The following is a 14,485-nucleotide window of genomic DNA, read 5'->3' as shown; positions in this document are numbered from 1 at the left end:
GCAGGCTTGGGGGGCAGACCTGGCCCAGCTTGGATGGCTCCCCTCCCTGCCAGGCCGGCTGAGGGGCTGCAGGCCCAGGGTCACTGTGGGTGTGGGCCCTGCCCCCCTGGGAGCAGAGAGGTCTGAGCACGGGCAGGAGGAGCAGCAGGAGAGGGCGGCCCCCATGCTTGCTCACTCTCATGGGAGATGACCCCAGGCCTGCTCCGCAACTCGGCCGTCCTGCCCTTGTGTGGCCCAGTCAGACCCCGGAGGCCCCCTCCTCAGCCAGCCGAGGGCACTGGACACAGGGGCAGGATGTGGATGGCCGCCTGTCTGACCCATCATGTGGAGGGGCCTGAGCTTCACCAGACCCAGCCTGACCACAGCCAACCCCAGCCCCAGCTGGAGGCCCCAGGGGAGCCCTCTCTCCCGCCCCAGGAGGGCTTGGTGCCAAAGCTGCCCAGCCCGGCGGGCTCCGGAGCAACCGGCCAGGTGGGCTAATGCTCCTCTCCAGCTGCAGGCCCGGCTGCAGACCACGGAGGCTCGGCTGCGGAGGTCGGAGCTGGAGCACAGCGTAGACCTGGAGGAGGCCCTCGGCCGTCTGGAAGCTGCCGAGCAGAGGTGAGGCCTGGCGGCCTCAGCAGTCAGGGCTGCAGGGAGCTCGGCCATCACCCCACGAGGCGGCAGACCCCACTGCACATTGGGGCTGTTGGCCATCCTCTTCCCAAAGTGACTCTAAGTTACATTTACCTGTAGGAATCTGGGGACAGGTTTTGTGCAGTAGGGGAAGGGGGCACGGGGCAGGGGGAGAGGGGTGCAGGTTCCACAGGCAGTGAGGGTCTCCCTGGCCTTGCTCTCCTGGATGTGCCCCCCCCATGCCCAACACCTGCTGAGGCTGGTACCCTGGCCGGTCCTACAGGTGAGTCGCCCGAGCTGACCACGGCCCTGGTGGCCCAGCCAGTTCTGGGGTGCCCGTGGGTGCCCTCCTCACTCCCACTCTTCTTCAGCCCCACCCTGACTCCCAGGCCCCTTTGGCTTCGAGCCACTCTGATCTCATGGTCAGGGGCTCATTTGTTCGCCGTCGGTAAGCGTGTGATGCACCCTGGCCCCCAGAGGCAGCCCCAGCACCCCCAAGTCCCAGGATGCAGCCCCAGGGAGGGAAGGGCTTCTCTCCACGCTTCTTGCAGGGAGGGGCTGAACCCCCAAGCCTGGCTTCACCTCCAGACCTGGGGGAGGTTACACTGTTTGTGGAAAGCTTCCCTTGCTTGGTTCACCTTTGGGGACTCTGGAAAAGGAGGAAAAGGGCTGAGAAATGTTTTGAAAACCAGTTTTGAGGGGGGAAAAGAACCCAAGTGGAGGCCGATGCCCAAGGAGGAAAGAGGAGCAGAGAAAGTCCTGCTGTGGCCTCGCAGCCAGTCTGGAAGGTGCTGGCTCTGGGAGGGTGGGTCCACCCAGCCTGGCGAGTTTGGGGTCCCCACCTGCAGCCACATGCAGACCTGCCTTTGGTGGAGAAAGGCCCCCATGGTCACAGGGGGGCTGCCCCCTCCAGGGGGCATGCCAGACTCCATCTCCCCACCACCCTGCCCCGCTGCAGGGACAGTGCCTCCCCCCAGCCCTGGTACCCTCAGCCGGTGCTCCCAAGCCCTGCCCTTCTTGCTTGTCTTGGGGTGCACCTTCACACCCTGGGACTGAGCAGCCGGCCACAGCTGTGGGGGCAGAGCCAGGTGGAGCACGCAGAGGGGGAAGCTTTGGGGGACCATTGAGGCCCCATCGCAGGTGGTCAGTGGTGCACACGGGTAGGGCGGGGGCGGTGCACTTGAGTTGGGGTTGCCTGGGCCCAGGAGGTCTGGGGCCTGGGTCTCTGAACACCTCTTTAAGGAGAGGCCACCCATCCACGGCCACACCACTGTGTTTTCTGCCCATCCAGGAGCACCGGCCTCTCCCAGGTGAACGCCCTTCTGCGGGAACAGCTGGAGCACTTGAAGAAGGCCAATGACACGCTGGCCGAGGAGCTGGCCAGGACGACAGGCAGCGTGCTCCACCTGCGGGGTGAGCTGGAGCTGAGGGAGGCGCAGCGATGGACCGAGAGAGAGGTGCTCCCCTCCTTTTGCTCATTAGTGGGGACGTCTGTTTTGGTGCCTGTGGCTGGGGGACGGGGGGACAGCAGGGACCAGGAGAAAGTGAGTGGCTTCAGCTGTGGTTCCTCCTGTGGCAAAGCCACTGGCCTCCTGCCACACCATGTCCCCTGCTCAGCAGTCTGTGGAATGGGAGACACTAGGGTGGGGTGACCCCCCCTTGAGAGATGGAGGGCACGACCCTGAGGCCAGACTTGGTAAGTAGAATGAGGTCACAGGGTGGGTGCTGGCTCAGCGCGGCCCACCTTGCTCTTGAGTGAGAAGGAAGTCCCCACAGGCCTGCCTCCTGGCCACAGAGGGGTCAGGGCTCAGCGCTCCAGCCTCAGTCCTGTGGGAGGGAGGTATCCAGGCGTTGGTGCCTCTGCTGCCGTCTCTCACGGATGGGGTCCCCTGAAAGAGGTGTGGCCTGGGTGAGGCAGCTCTCTGAGCTGAGGCAGTCCCTGAAGGGGCTGAAGGTGTCCCCGTGACCCTCTCCGTGTCCACCAAAGGCACCATTGGCAGGATTTCTCCCCACACCGCCTGGAGAATGGCTGCCTCCAGGTGGAAGCAGAAGCTCGAGGTGGTCCCCATGTGCCTGGGCCTCAGGCTGGCCCCACAGATGTCCTTCAGACAAGCCCACCTCTGAGGGGCCTCCCTACACTGGCCACACAGGATGAGGTAGAGAGGGCAGCCGCGTGGGCCCCCACAGGCCCTCAGGGCAAAGCTGTCATGCTAGAGAACTTGACCCCACTTCCCTGAGCTCCTCCAGAGCTGTCCTTCCCATCAGAAGATGTATGGATGCTCTTGGTGCCACCACCGCCCTGCACAGGGAGAGCAGGGCACCAGACAAGTCGATTAAGGCATACGAGAGGGAGTGTGCTGCCCTTACACAGTGTCACCCAGAGAACCATGTCATCATCACAGGGGCTCACTAATGGCAGGGCCTCCACCATAAGGTCGGGGAGATATTTAGACAGATCGCGCCCCACGCCCTGCCTGGTCCACGTCTTCCCACGGCTGGGCTTGTGACACCATGGGAAACAAATGCCCTGGAGGGCACGTGCCCAGAATTCAGTTTGGCACTGGTTTATCAAGGGTCTTGAGATCCCCCTCCTGCTTGAAAACCGTTCTCACTGGTTGTAGGTGTTTCCTCTCAGCCTTTAAAGATACCCTTTCTCTGTCTTCTGGCTCCATCGTTTCTGCTGAGAAGTCAGCTTCCAGGGCCTTTGATGCTGACTGACTCCTCGTAAAGGTAATCTGTCTGCCCGCCCTCGTGCTTCACCATTTCTGCTTTGACTTTGGTGTTCTGTGATGTGTCTGTGCGGAGGTTTCCTTTTGTCCATGCTGCGTAGGATTCATCAGGATTTCGTGTCCTTCATTGTTTTTGGAAAGTAGCCACTATCTCTTGGAACATCACCTACGCTTGCTCTCTCTCCTCCCCGTGCATGTTAGCTGTTCTATGCTCTCTCCCATGCTTCTCAGTCTCGCATATTTTCTTTCTTTTTATCGCTCTGGTCTATATTCTAGGTGATTTCTTCAAATCTACCTTCCTGATCATCAGTTTTCTTCTCTGGTGCCCAATCTCTGTTAAACCAGCCTACCTGGCTTGAGTTCCAGATATTGTGTTTTTCATCTTTAAGAATTCTAATTGGTACCTCTCCAAATATCTTACTCCTAACTCCTATTTTCAAGCCTCTCGTTTATGTTGAATCATAGTTTTGTGTTGTTGTGTTTCTTTTTTTGTTGAGGAAGATTTGCCCTGAGCTAACATCTGTGCCAGTCTTCCTCTATTTTGTATGTGGGTCACCGTCACAGCATGGCCGCCAACAAGTGGTGTAGGTCCATGCCCAGGAATCGAACCTGGGCCACTGAAGCAGAGCACACCAAACTTCACCACAACGCCACAGGGCTGGCCCCTAAAACACAGTTATTTTATGGTCTGTGTCTGTTGTTCTAACATCTGAAGTTCTTCAAGGCCTGATGCTGTTGTTTCTGCTGGCTCTTGACCGTGGTGCTTTGTTTCCTTGCGTCTTTGGTGATTTTTTTATTTTTTCACCCAAGAACTGCGTATTTTCCTTGGAATTTTGTGAAAATTCTTTGAAACGTGGAATGGATGTGGTATTCTCCAGAGAGGATTTTCATTTGCTTCTGACAGGTGCCTAGGGGCTCTGACAGACCCCGGGGCCACGTTGAAATAAATTTTCAGCCTGAGTTTTTTTGAAACACCCAGATTACATGAATGCAGGCTGAAAATTGCATAAAGCCTAACTTGTGGTTCCAAATCCACAGGGAAGATTTTTCTTCCTTCCTGTCTTAGTCCTTCTGGGCCGCCATGACATAGACGTGGGCGCGTATAGACAACAGACATTTATTTCTCACAGTTCTGGAGGCTGGAAATCCGAGATCATGGTGCCAGGTGGTTCAGTGTCTGGTGAGAGCCGGCTGCCTGGATCACAGACAGCTCCTTCTCGCTGTGTCTTCACACGATGGAAGGGGCTAGGGAGCTCTCTGGGGTTTATAAGGACACTAGCCCCGTTCCTAAGGGCTCCATCCTCATGGCCTAGTCACCTCCCAAAGGCCCTGGACCTCCTAATACTGTCACAGTGGGGATTAGGGTTCAACATAGGGCTTTTTGGGGGACACAAACGTTCCACCCATTGCATCTCCTTACAGTGTCATGCAGGCAGGGGTGTGTGTGTGCACACGCACACACGTTCTAATTCACTCACTTCTAGCACGCCTCACTTAGAGTGCAGCTTTGGGGTGCCACTTCTGTGTGTGAGCAGACACTCCCTTTGGGTGGCTCCTGGGCTATTCTCTCTGTCCTCTGAGCCCCTTGTGGTCAAGGAAATGTGTTCGAGTTGCTCAGTTAGGCAAGAGGTTGCCTGCGTTCCTCCTGAGTCCCTGACTTCACGGGTTCCTAGCCTGTGTGTTCTTACCATGTCGGCCAGCCCAGCCCTGCGTCCAGGAAGCTGAGAAGTCTGGATTCTAACGTGTTTAACTGCATCTATTGGGCAGGCTCGTCCCAGCTCTGCCACTCGTGTAAGCAGGAAGAGCCTCCAGGCCCTGCTCCTGGACGATCCCAGTCTGGGTGGGGAGGGGTGCAGCTAACGCAGGTGTACCGAGGGCTCTGGCGCCAGGCACAAAGCGGCCTGCCCTGCAGGTGCCCAGCTGAGGTAGTGGCTCAAGCGGGGCCTCGGATGTGTGCCCAGGGGAGGGGATCAGCAAAGGCTTCATGAGGGAAGAGGTGGGTGTGCGGGTCTTGAGGGACAGGCAGACCGTGAATGCGCTCTGTCTGAAAGCAACATTGAAGGGCATCAGGCGGGGCTGGAACAAACGGGAGGGGCAGGGGGCACACGGAAAGCACTGGGCATGTCGCTGAGCCCTCCAGAAGTCCCTGAGGTCAGACTTCAGGGCACAGCCGAGCAGGGACTGGGGAGGTGATGTAGAGACTCTGATCTTTTGGGTGTCAGCTTAGTTCCCTGCAAGCCTGGCACCAGTGACCACACATGGCTCCATCCCATTGCTGCCCCCACCTCTCTACTCCACACCCCCAGCTGCAGACACAGTCCTGCAGTGGGCCCCACCCCACCATTAGCACCCTAATTCGCTCTGCCTTGCCTCAGGGGCGGCTCACCACCCTGCCCTGTGAACCGGAGCTAGAGCGTAGAGGTTTCTGTGTCCTCCACACCTTCAAGGGCGAGGCCCCACCTCTGACATCTTAGGAGCCCACTGACAGCAAGAGCTGCTCTCTGGGTGCTGGAGAAGGAGGAAAGGCCCCTCCTCCACCCTCCCCGCCCCCCTGCACTGGAGGGGCCACAGCTCCATGCTGCAGAAGGGCCTCACACCCCAGCAGGGAGACCCAGCTAAGTGGGTTCTTCTTCTGAGCAGGAGCTGGGTGTGGTCACCTCCCCGGGTCGTCTGGGGTGGGGTGGGGGTGATGGAAGCACTGCCCCCCTGGGGGGCATTTGCATTATTCTGGAAGATGAGCTCGTGGGACGGGGGCTGCAGGAGCCGGGAGACAACGCAGCGTCCACTCCTGGCCCCTTGGAGCCCGCACAGTGTGGTGTCTGGAAGAGGGAGTTGTGGGGAGAGTGAACGGGGTCGCAGGCCTGAAGTGGACGTGAGCCTCTTGCTCTCAGACCCAGCGTACACGCTCAGGGGAGCCCCGGGACTTCCTCCTCATGTGGAGACAGGTCACAGCGCTCCGTGCACACCTGGCTGAGCTGCGTGCAGCCACTGAGAGGTGAGTGCCAGCCGCCCCGCCTACCGAGAGCTGGGCGCAGGCCCCATCAGGTGGCGGAGAAGGAGTGTCTGAGGGATGGGCCCAGGCACTGGGCCCTCCAGGATGGGTGCAGCACTTCTGGCTCACAAGCCCCTTACCAGCCCTGTCTGCTGGTTGGCCCCGTGGGAGTGGTGGAGAGGGCGGGAGAGGTGGGCAGTGGGGAAAGGGACAAATGGACAGAACGAAGTAGGCAGGGATGCAGGGAGCGATGGGAGGAGGGCAGGCCAGTTACGGGGACACTACCGGAGGCGAGGAATGGCATGGATGAAGCTTCTGAGTCCCTCTGGTCCCTGCCAGACACCTCCCACGGGTCTGTCCTGGGGTCACCCCTATTTTCACACAAGGAAACTGAGGCTCAGAGGGTCAAGGTCCTGATCGAGGACATCCTGTCCTGTCCAACCTGGTACGGCCCCAGCTCCCCTCTCCCTGGCTATGACGTGGGGACAATTGATGCCACGTGGTGGGGGCTTCTCCTGAGGATAGCAGGGGAGGGGGTCTGCTGTGGGCTGAGAGCAGGCTGATGTGACCAGACCCTGCCTCTCCCAGCCCAGCTTGAGCCTCCTGGGCCCAGAGCCCACAGAGGGTCCTGAGGCTCAGCTGGGGGTGCCGCCCTTGTCTCCCAGGGGTCTCGCTGACATGCGAGCGGACACAGCCAGGACGGCCCGTCGCCTGCACAGGGCCTGTCTGAACCTAGACTCCCACCTGCGGCTGTCAGCCAGCCGTGCAGCTGACGCCCTGGAGCAACGGGCCCTGCAGGGCACACGGCTGGAGCAGCAGCTTCGGGACAAGGTGCAGGAGATGCTGCAGCTTCAGGGCCGCTGGGACACGGAGAAGGTGGCGCTCCAGGCCAGGTGGGTGCCAGGGTCGGCAGGTCCGCCAGGGTGGAGGTCAGAAGGGAAGGGGCACCCCCTGTCTGCTGAGCAGTGGCCAATTCCAAGATGCGCCCATCACTCACATGCAGTTTTGTGTCCTGATTTTCACCCCAAATTCTGACTCCCTCGACGCTGCACACAGTTCATAATCCCTGTCCCGGCGGCTGCTCAACATGGGCCTGGATCTCCTTGGCCAATCCCTGGAGGCCACGTTAGGTCCCCTGACTCTGAGGCTTTAGTGAGCGTCGCAGTGGGCCCAACTGGGCTGGTTCTGCGTGGCCGGTTCCCACAGTGGCGTCTTCAGCACTGAGATCACAAGTGTCCTTCCAGGGCGGGCGCTTGTAAGGAGGAAACCATTTAAGAAGCTGAGGCAGGCAGAGGGGCCAGGCCGCCCTGGTAGGAATGAGACCAGGGCCCCATCTGGGATCCATGAGATGCAGAGTAAGCATGGAAGGTTCTGGACACAACCCACCTCTGGGCTCGGAAGGAACTTCAGCAGGAAATGGGGAGACGGCTGCCCGGTGAAGGGCTCACCTGCCACCACGGGGTGCGACTCCACAGAACTTGGGGGTCCGGGACTCCTTGGCCACAAACACCTGCCAAGCTGACAAGTCGAGCCCACCCTGCCTTCAGGGGGTCAGCTGAGTGGAACACACCCCAGCCCAGCCCCAAAACAGCACCCGAGTGGTGCCCAGGGTTGCTCCTTGGCTCAGTGCAGCCTGCAGGGGCAGCCCCCTGGGGTCTGGGACCATGGGAAGGGAGAGCCGGGGGCCACAGGGGGAGCCAGGGGTCTTTGAGAAGAAGGTGGGAAATGAGGGACAATATCATCGCTCACTGTTAGATTTATGGTGACAGGGGTGTTCCAAGCAGAGGGAGCAGCCAGGGCAAAGGCCTGGAGGTGAGCATTGCCTCTGCCATGCCACAAGGACAGGGCAGGACCTTGAGAAGCCGCTGGACGGGAGGCTGGAGAGCTGAGTCACAGCCAGGGTGGGGGCCTTGAATGCTGAACTCAGAGTCTGCACTTTACTCCCAAGACAGCAGGAGCTATTGAAGGCTCTAGAGCAGGAGAGAGGCATCTGATCAGACCAGGGACTAAGGCTGGCTCAGACAGAGGGGGCCAACATCAGGGGGCAGGCCACACAACTGGAGACGTCTGACAGAGCTGCGGCGTCTCTGGGCCACCCATGCTCTGTGCTCTGTTCTCTGCCCTGATGACCCCATCCCCCCCACCCCTCGACTTTTCTCCAGACTCTCAGAGCAGATGCTGCTGGTAGAGAAGCTCACAGAACAAAACTCGAAGAAGGAGAGAACCATCTCTTCCCTCAAAATGGACGTTCAGAAACTGGTGTGTGGGGCTGGGAGGCAGCGGCCCTGCAGGGGGGTGTCTGTCCGCCTCGCTGAGGGGTCTGCCCTGGCCGCAGGAGTCCCGGCGCCGCGGAGGCCGGCTGGCAGCGGACGACCTGAGGGACCAAGTGGAGTCGCTGCAGCACGTTTTGGACAGCATCACTGAGGTGCAGGCCCATCTCGGGTCCTTCCCGCGCAGAGCTGCCGATGGGCTGCAGGGTCCCCATGATTCTAGCTGACTCATGAGATAATCTGACAGGTCCCCATTTGGCCATGGCCCTGAGCTGTCTCCCCCGATCCCTTCCTCTCTGCACCCTGAAGGTGGCCCAGGCGGACTCGGGGTGCCTGGAGCTGGTGTGGAGCAGCAGCATGGAAGGCGAGGAGGCGCAGGACCGACTGAGGAGCCCCCCACGCACTGCGTCCCCCCACCGGGGCGTGTCGCCACCACGGACCCGCTCCCTGGCTGCCTCGGACCCTGCACTGAGGGCCGTGCAGGCAGCCATTCAGAGGTGGAGGCTGAAGGAGCAGGTGGGCAGCCACAGCCCGTGGGGGCAGCAGAGGCAAAGCTGTCTCCTGGTCCCCACCAGGGGCAACGCCGTGAAACCCACCAGGCTGAAAGGTGCCGTTACAGGGCCTGCCTGTGTCTCGCCAAGGTGGGCTGACCGCAGGGTCTCCACGGGGCCTGCCCTGAGCCCCACAGCCCTAGGGAGGGGGCTCTGGTCTAAGTGCATCCTTTCTGGGAGAGTCTGTGGTCAGAGGCCTGCGCAGGCTGGAGAGGGCTCACGCCACATCCTCACGCCCGGGCAGGAGCTGCGCCTGCAGCTGGAGTCCTCCCAGGCGGTGGCGGCCGGGCTCCGGGAGCAGCTGTCGGAGAGCCAGCAGGAGCTGCGGGCCTCGCGGAGGCTTTTGCAGGAGCGGGCGCAGGAGCAGGCGCGGGAGTATGAGGACCTCCTGGGCAAGCTGGAGGCGCAGAGCCGGGAGGCACAGCACTGCAGGGCCACCAGCGAGCTCCTGGGAAGGTGAGGGAGGGCTGGGCTGGGCAGTCCCAGCCTGGGCGTGCTTCCTCCCTATAGCCTTCTATCGGGAGGGAGAGGGCCAGCTCCCAGAAAGAAACCTCCACCAGCAAGGCCTCCTCCCCTTGTCCCACTCCGTCACTAAGCGGGCCCCCTTTCCCCTCATCTGGGCCCATCTGGGCTGTGTCTGCCCGGGACTCACCTTCTGAAAGCCCAGCTGGGCACATGCTGGCCCCCTCGGCCTGCACCCCACGCTCTCCTCCGGGGAGCAGTCTGTGCTCTCTCCCACCTCCTGCCTGACTCCCAGGGCTCCTCCCCGGGTCTTACCCATCCTTCAGACATGGCCCATAAAACCCCAATTCCGTTCCCTCCCCATCCATTGGAGTGCCCCATGTGCCTTCTTGGTGTGTCCTGTGGAACCGGTGGGTGGCCTCTCGTGCAGTTCGCCATGAGGCTCTCTGGATGCTTCTGTGCACGTCTTACCGCCCTGGGGTTGGTAGGGGTCGGGGGTGTGGGACGAGAATCCCCCGGGACTTATAGTCCTGAGTGAGCGGCTCGGCGGGGCTTCCCAAATCCACACACTGCTGAGCCGGGACATGGGGAGCGAGCTGAGTGTGATTGGGTGTGGGCGGGGGCTCAGGAAGGCTTCCTGCAGTAGTGGGCAGAGGAACAGATGCACCACCTCCCGTGCTTCCCCTCGCTCACCCCTGGGGGTCGGGCCTGCAGCCCCCTTCAGGGGTCGCTCCTTCTCTCTGGGCGGCCTGACGGTGAGCTCAGGGCTGGGACAGGAGGTCCAAGGAAACATTGGCCCCAATCTTGCCTTGAGATGTGCATGGGGAGGTGCAGAGAGATGCGAGCTGATGGGCTCAGCCTGGCACAGGGGCCTGGGAGTGGAGAAGCCGGGAGGGCCCCTGGAGGACAGAAGCCTGCAAGGGAGATGTGTGCAGGGCAAGGCAGGTAGGGGCCACACCACCACAACAAGAAGCAGAAGGCGGTGAGGGCCACGGGGGAGCTGTTAGCAGGGGCACTGTCTTCAAACCCACCGCCGGAAGGGCTCGTCTGGCTGCTGTGGTCCTAAGTGGGCCCATTGGCACCAGAGGTGGGGAAAGAGGGGCCAGACCCAAGGAGCATGCAGGAAATGGGGTCCCAGGTTTCAGGGGCCAGGGCTGGAGGGGGAGCAGCTGAGATCCAGCTTCCTGGCTGATGGGGGACAAGCAGAGAGGACTCAGGACTGGCTCAGCCACTGAGCATGGCTTTGCACACGGGGGCTGGAGCTCGAGGGTCCGAGGTCCCGTCAGGATGAGGTAAGCATCTCAGGCACGTGTGGACTGGGGCGGGCACGGGCAAGGAGGTGTCCCTTCCTTCCTCTGAGTTCTGCAAGGACTGGCTGGGCTTGGCCTGCAGGCGGCAGAGGGCTGAGCACAGGGTTCACCAGGGAGCAAGACTCTCGAGTGCTTTAGGGGCTTCTGCGGGGCCTCAGGGGAGGGGGACAAGGCGTCCAGTGGCCACCCCACCTCGACAAGCCAGCCTGAGCCTGAGGTGGATGGATCTTCCTCCTCCCTCCACCTGCTCCCCTGAGCTCCTGCCCCAAGCAGCCTCCACGGCCTGGCGCCCACCCTGCCCAGCCCACCCTCCCGGTGAGGAGCCTTGAGTATGCCCAGTGAGGGCTCCCCGACCCTGATGCATGTCCCAGGGCTTCCTCAACCTCTGCCTCCCCTGCTCCCAGGGAGAAGAAGGCTCTGGAGTCGGTGGTGGAGGAGCTGCGGGGGAAAGCGAACACTTGGGACGTGGAGAGGCAGAGGCTGGAGACCAAGAACGCTGAGCTGCAGAGAAGCCTCCTGCTGTGGGCGGGGCAGAAGGAAGAGCTGGTGCAGTGGGGCCAGCGGGGCCGGAGGGAGCTGGAGACCAGGTGGGCCGTGCGGAGGCGCTGTGGGCCGTGCGGGGTCTGCCTCTGCCACCGGCGGGCTGTCACCTCCCTTCTCGGGGCCTCACTGTCCTCATCCGCTAGTGGGATGGCTTCTTTAGCAGTCTCATCTCAGAGCGCAGGAGGTGCCTGACGGGACAGCAGGGTAAAGGGCTCTCCCGGCTCCTCCAGGCTGGGCCGTCACCCCCACACCCACACCCGCACCCACTCCCATGTCTGGTCCAATGCCTGGTCCAATGCCTGCCGCCAGGCAAATCAAGTGCCCCGGGCCCAGCAGAGGGGATGTCCCCCCAGTCTGTGCAGACACATGCACACACCTCATGCAGACTGAGGTCTCCACTGAGAACACCACCCCACCCTACTCCAGCCCAGAAATGGGCCAGATCCGGATGCCACCCTCCCAGACTCAGCAACTTCCCGGCCCTCCAGGGTGCCCTCGTGCTCCTTTGGGGCTCCCTGCGCTTGGAGGGAGGTACAGGCAGTGGCCCTGCCCTCTAGGTCCTGTGAGGTGGCCCCCATCTCGCCCTGAGGCAACCTCACGCCCTCTGCCCTCTGGTTTCGGGGCCTCAGTCAAGGGCGCCTGGAGCAGCTGGAGGAGAAGGTCTCCCGGCTCAAGAAGGAGCTGTTGTCGGCCCGGGAGGCACTGAACACCGCGCAGCTGCAGAGGGACGTTCTGGAGAGCGAGAGGGAGGGTCTGCGTGGTGCCCTGGCCCGGGTATGCCCACACCCTCCCCCAACCCCCATGGCGTGCCATCTCTCTCCCACCATCTGCCCAGCTTACCCCCTCCCACTCATCTCTCTCCTCTCCCGCTTGGGCCCTCAGTCCATCCCCAGAGCTCCAGAGTCACCACCAGTGGGCGCCCGCCCCTCTCTCTGACCACTGACCACACCTGGCTTCTCAGCAGTCTCTCCCTCCCTGTGACTGCCCTATCACCTCTCCTGGCTGCAGCCTCAGTACTCAGGGGGCCATCATCTTCCACAGAGGCCTCCCCACTGTGCGACACCTTCCACATCGTCCCACCCAGAGCTTTGGCTTGCATACCTCCGTGACTCGGGGCTCACTCCCTCCATGGCACGAACAGCTCTGCCCGAGAATCTGAAAGTCCCTGCCTGGAGTCCCCCCTCAGGGTGATCACTGCCCTCCCTTCCTCCCTGCCTTAGGCCGAGTCGGGCAGCGCTGACCTGGAACTGCTAGTGACTCGGCTGAAGTCCGAGGGGGTGGAGCAAAGGGACTCTCTGGCCAAGATGGCCGCCCTGATGGAGGGGCTGGCTCAGGACAAAGGCACCCTGAACCACCTGGTCCTGCAGGTGAGACGAAGGCCCAGGTGGGTGGACCTTGCCCTGAGCCTCACCTCCTCCAGGGGTCTGTGAGGCTCGGTCCCAGCACTGGGTCTCCGAGCCCTGGCCCCTCCCTTCAGCCACTCTCCTCCTCATCTTTTCCTTCCCTGGACTGAGAGCAGATACTGGGGGGCAGAGGCCCACAGAGGGACAAGGGAGCCTGACGGGCCCTGGCCAGGCCTGAGGGAAGGGAGGCCGCACCCGCTGCTAGGGCAGGCCAGGGCGGCAATGGTCACCCGTGGAGGCCGAGGGCAGGCAGTGCATGGGTCTGGACGCAGACGTCTTCCGACCCGCTGCTGGCAGCTGGAGCAGGAGCGGGACCAGCTACGGGAGCAGCAGAAGGCTCTGGAGCAGGAGCGGGCAGGCGCCCAGGAGCAACTGGCACAGGCGGAGCAGCAGCTGGAGCTTGTGCGGGCCGAGCGGCGGGGCCTGCAGCAGGCCTGCGGGCGCCTGGAGGAGCAGCTGGAGCAGCTGGAGGGGCGGGCGGCCCAGCTCAGGCGTGAGAGGGCCCAGCTGCAGGAGGAGGTGGGCCAGGTGAGGAGTCTACAGGGCTCCCGGCTCCCAGCCCCCACCCAGCAGGGCCGCCCCAGCCTCTCTGGGGTGTGGATGGGTCCCACGTCACCTTGAGAAGTCACCATGGCTTTCTAACTGTGATGCTAACTGACCTGGCTGGATTGGAGCCAGCTCCCTGGTGGGGGAGGGGGTGGGAGTGGCAGCGGAAGGGATACACAGAGATGAACATTCACCTCAGGCCCGTCCCGACATCCCGGGGCTGGGTTCTGATCCTCATCACCCAGTGATGTCCGCACACTCGGGGGTAAAGGGCTTCCTCCTCTGTCTTCTTTCTCTCCCTCCTGGACCACGTCCACCCAGCCGACTGCCCCAGTACCCACTCACTCATGCATTCATGCATTCGTCCCCAAATCTTCTAGATTTCCCATTGAGGAGGTCAGACTCAGTGGGGAGTGTCACTGAAGCAGTTTTACCATTTCTGATCTCAGGCTTGTTGGTTCAAATGGACACCCTGTCTCTGCAGACTTGGGCCCCCCGTGGCATTCAGACTCCATTGCCCCTGTCACCTTCAGGACTCAGTACAGCCTCTTTCAGTTTCTCAGATGCTGTCTGTTTCCTCTTTTTTTAATTGAAGTGTGATTTCCATTCAGTAAGTCAGCGTACAGCTCAAGGATTTTTGACAGTTGTATGCACCTGTGTAGTCACCACCGACATCAAGATGCAGAACGTCTCCCCCAGCCCAGGAGCTTCCCTCATGCCCCTCAGTCACCACCCCCCCCCCCCCAAGGAGCCTCTGCTCTGACGGGTCCCACTGTGGACAGGTTTCACTTATCTTAGAACTTCTTGTAAATGGAGTGACAGAGTCCAGACTTTTGTGTCCAACTTCTCTCTCTCAGCATGACACCTCTGAGAGCCATCCATGTTGTTAGGTATACCAAGAGCTTGTTCCTCTTGACTGCACAGTAATATTCCATTGGATGAATAAACCACATTGGCTTGCCCGTTCACCTGCTGCTGGACATCTGGGTGGTTTCCAGTTTGGGGCTATAATGGACAAGACTGCAATGAACATTTGCACACAAGTCATGTTCGTGTACAGTCAT

The 14,485-nt window shown here is 61.5% G+C and overlaps 1 protein-coding gene across 2 annotated transcripts in view; it reads left to right on the top strand.

Annotated features, from left to right (window-relative positions):
- Positions 1 to 14,485, top strand: part of CROCC2 (ciliary rootlet coiled-coil, rootletin family member 2) — a 77,418-nt gene that overhangs the window by 16,064 nt on the left and 46,869 nt on the right. For both annotated transcript variants that reach the window (XM_070489171.1, XM_070489172.1), the window contains exons 4-15: positions 494 to 600; positions 1,907 to 2,072; positions 6,236 to 6,339; positions 7,002 to 7,229; positions 8,499 to 8,595; positions 8,672 to 8,761; positions 8,916 to 9,122; positions 9,402 to 9,613; positions 11,334 to 11,516; positions 12,102 to 12,246; positions 12,693 to 12,839; positions 13,173 to 13,403. In XM_070489171.1, coding sequence (XP_070345272.1) covers positions 494 to 600; positions 1,907 to 2,072; positions 6,236 to 6,339; positions 7,002 to 7,229; positions 8,499 to 8,595; positions 8,672 to 8,761; positions 8,916 to 9,122; positions 9,402 to 9,613; positions 11,334 to 11,516; positions 12,102 to 12,246; positions 12,693 to 12,839; positions 13,173 to 13,403 — 1,917 coding nt within the window. The remainder of the gene's footprint in view (positions 1 to 493; positions 601 to 1,906; positions 2,073 to 6,235; positions 6,340 to 7,001; positions 7,230 to 8,498; positions 8,596 to 8,671; positions 8,762 to 8,915; positions 9,123 to 9,401; positions 9,614 to 11,333; positions 11,517 to 12,101; positions 12,247 to 12,692; positions 12,840 to 13,172; positions 13,404 to 14,485) is intronic.

Source organism: Equus asinus, chromosome 19, assembly GCF_041296235.1.
Source record: "Equus asinus isolate D_3611 breed Donkey chromosome 19, EquAss-T2T_v2, whole genome shotgun sequence".
Classification (NCBI taxonomy): Eukaryota; Metazoa; Chordata; class Mammalia; order Perissodactyla; family Equidae; genus Equus; species Equus asinus.
The sequence above is the reverse complement of the archived record's forward strand: the minus strand, read 5'-3'. Positions and strand labels throughout refer to the sequence as shown.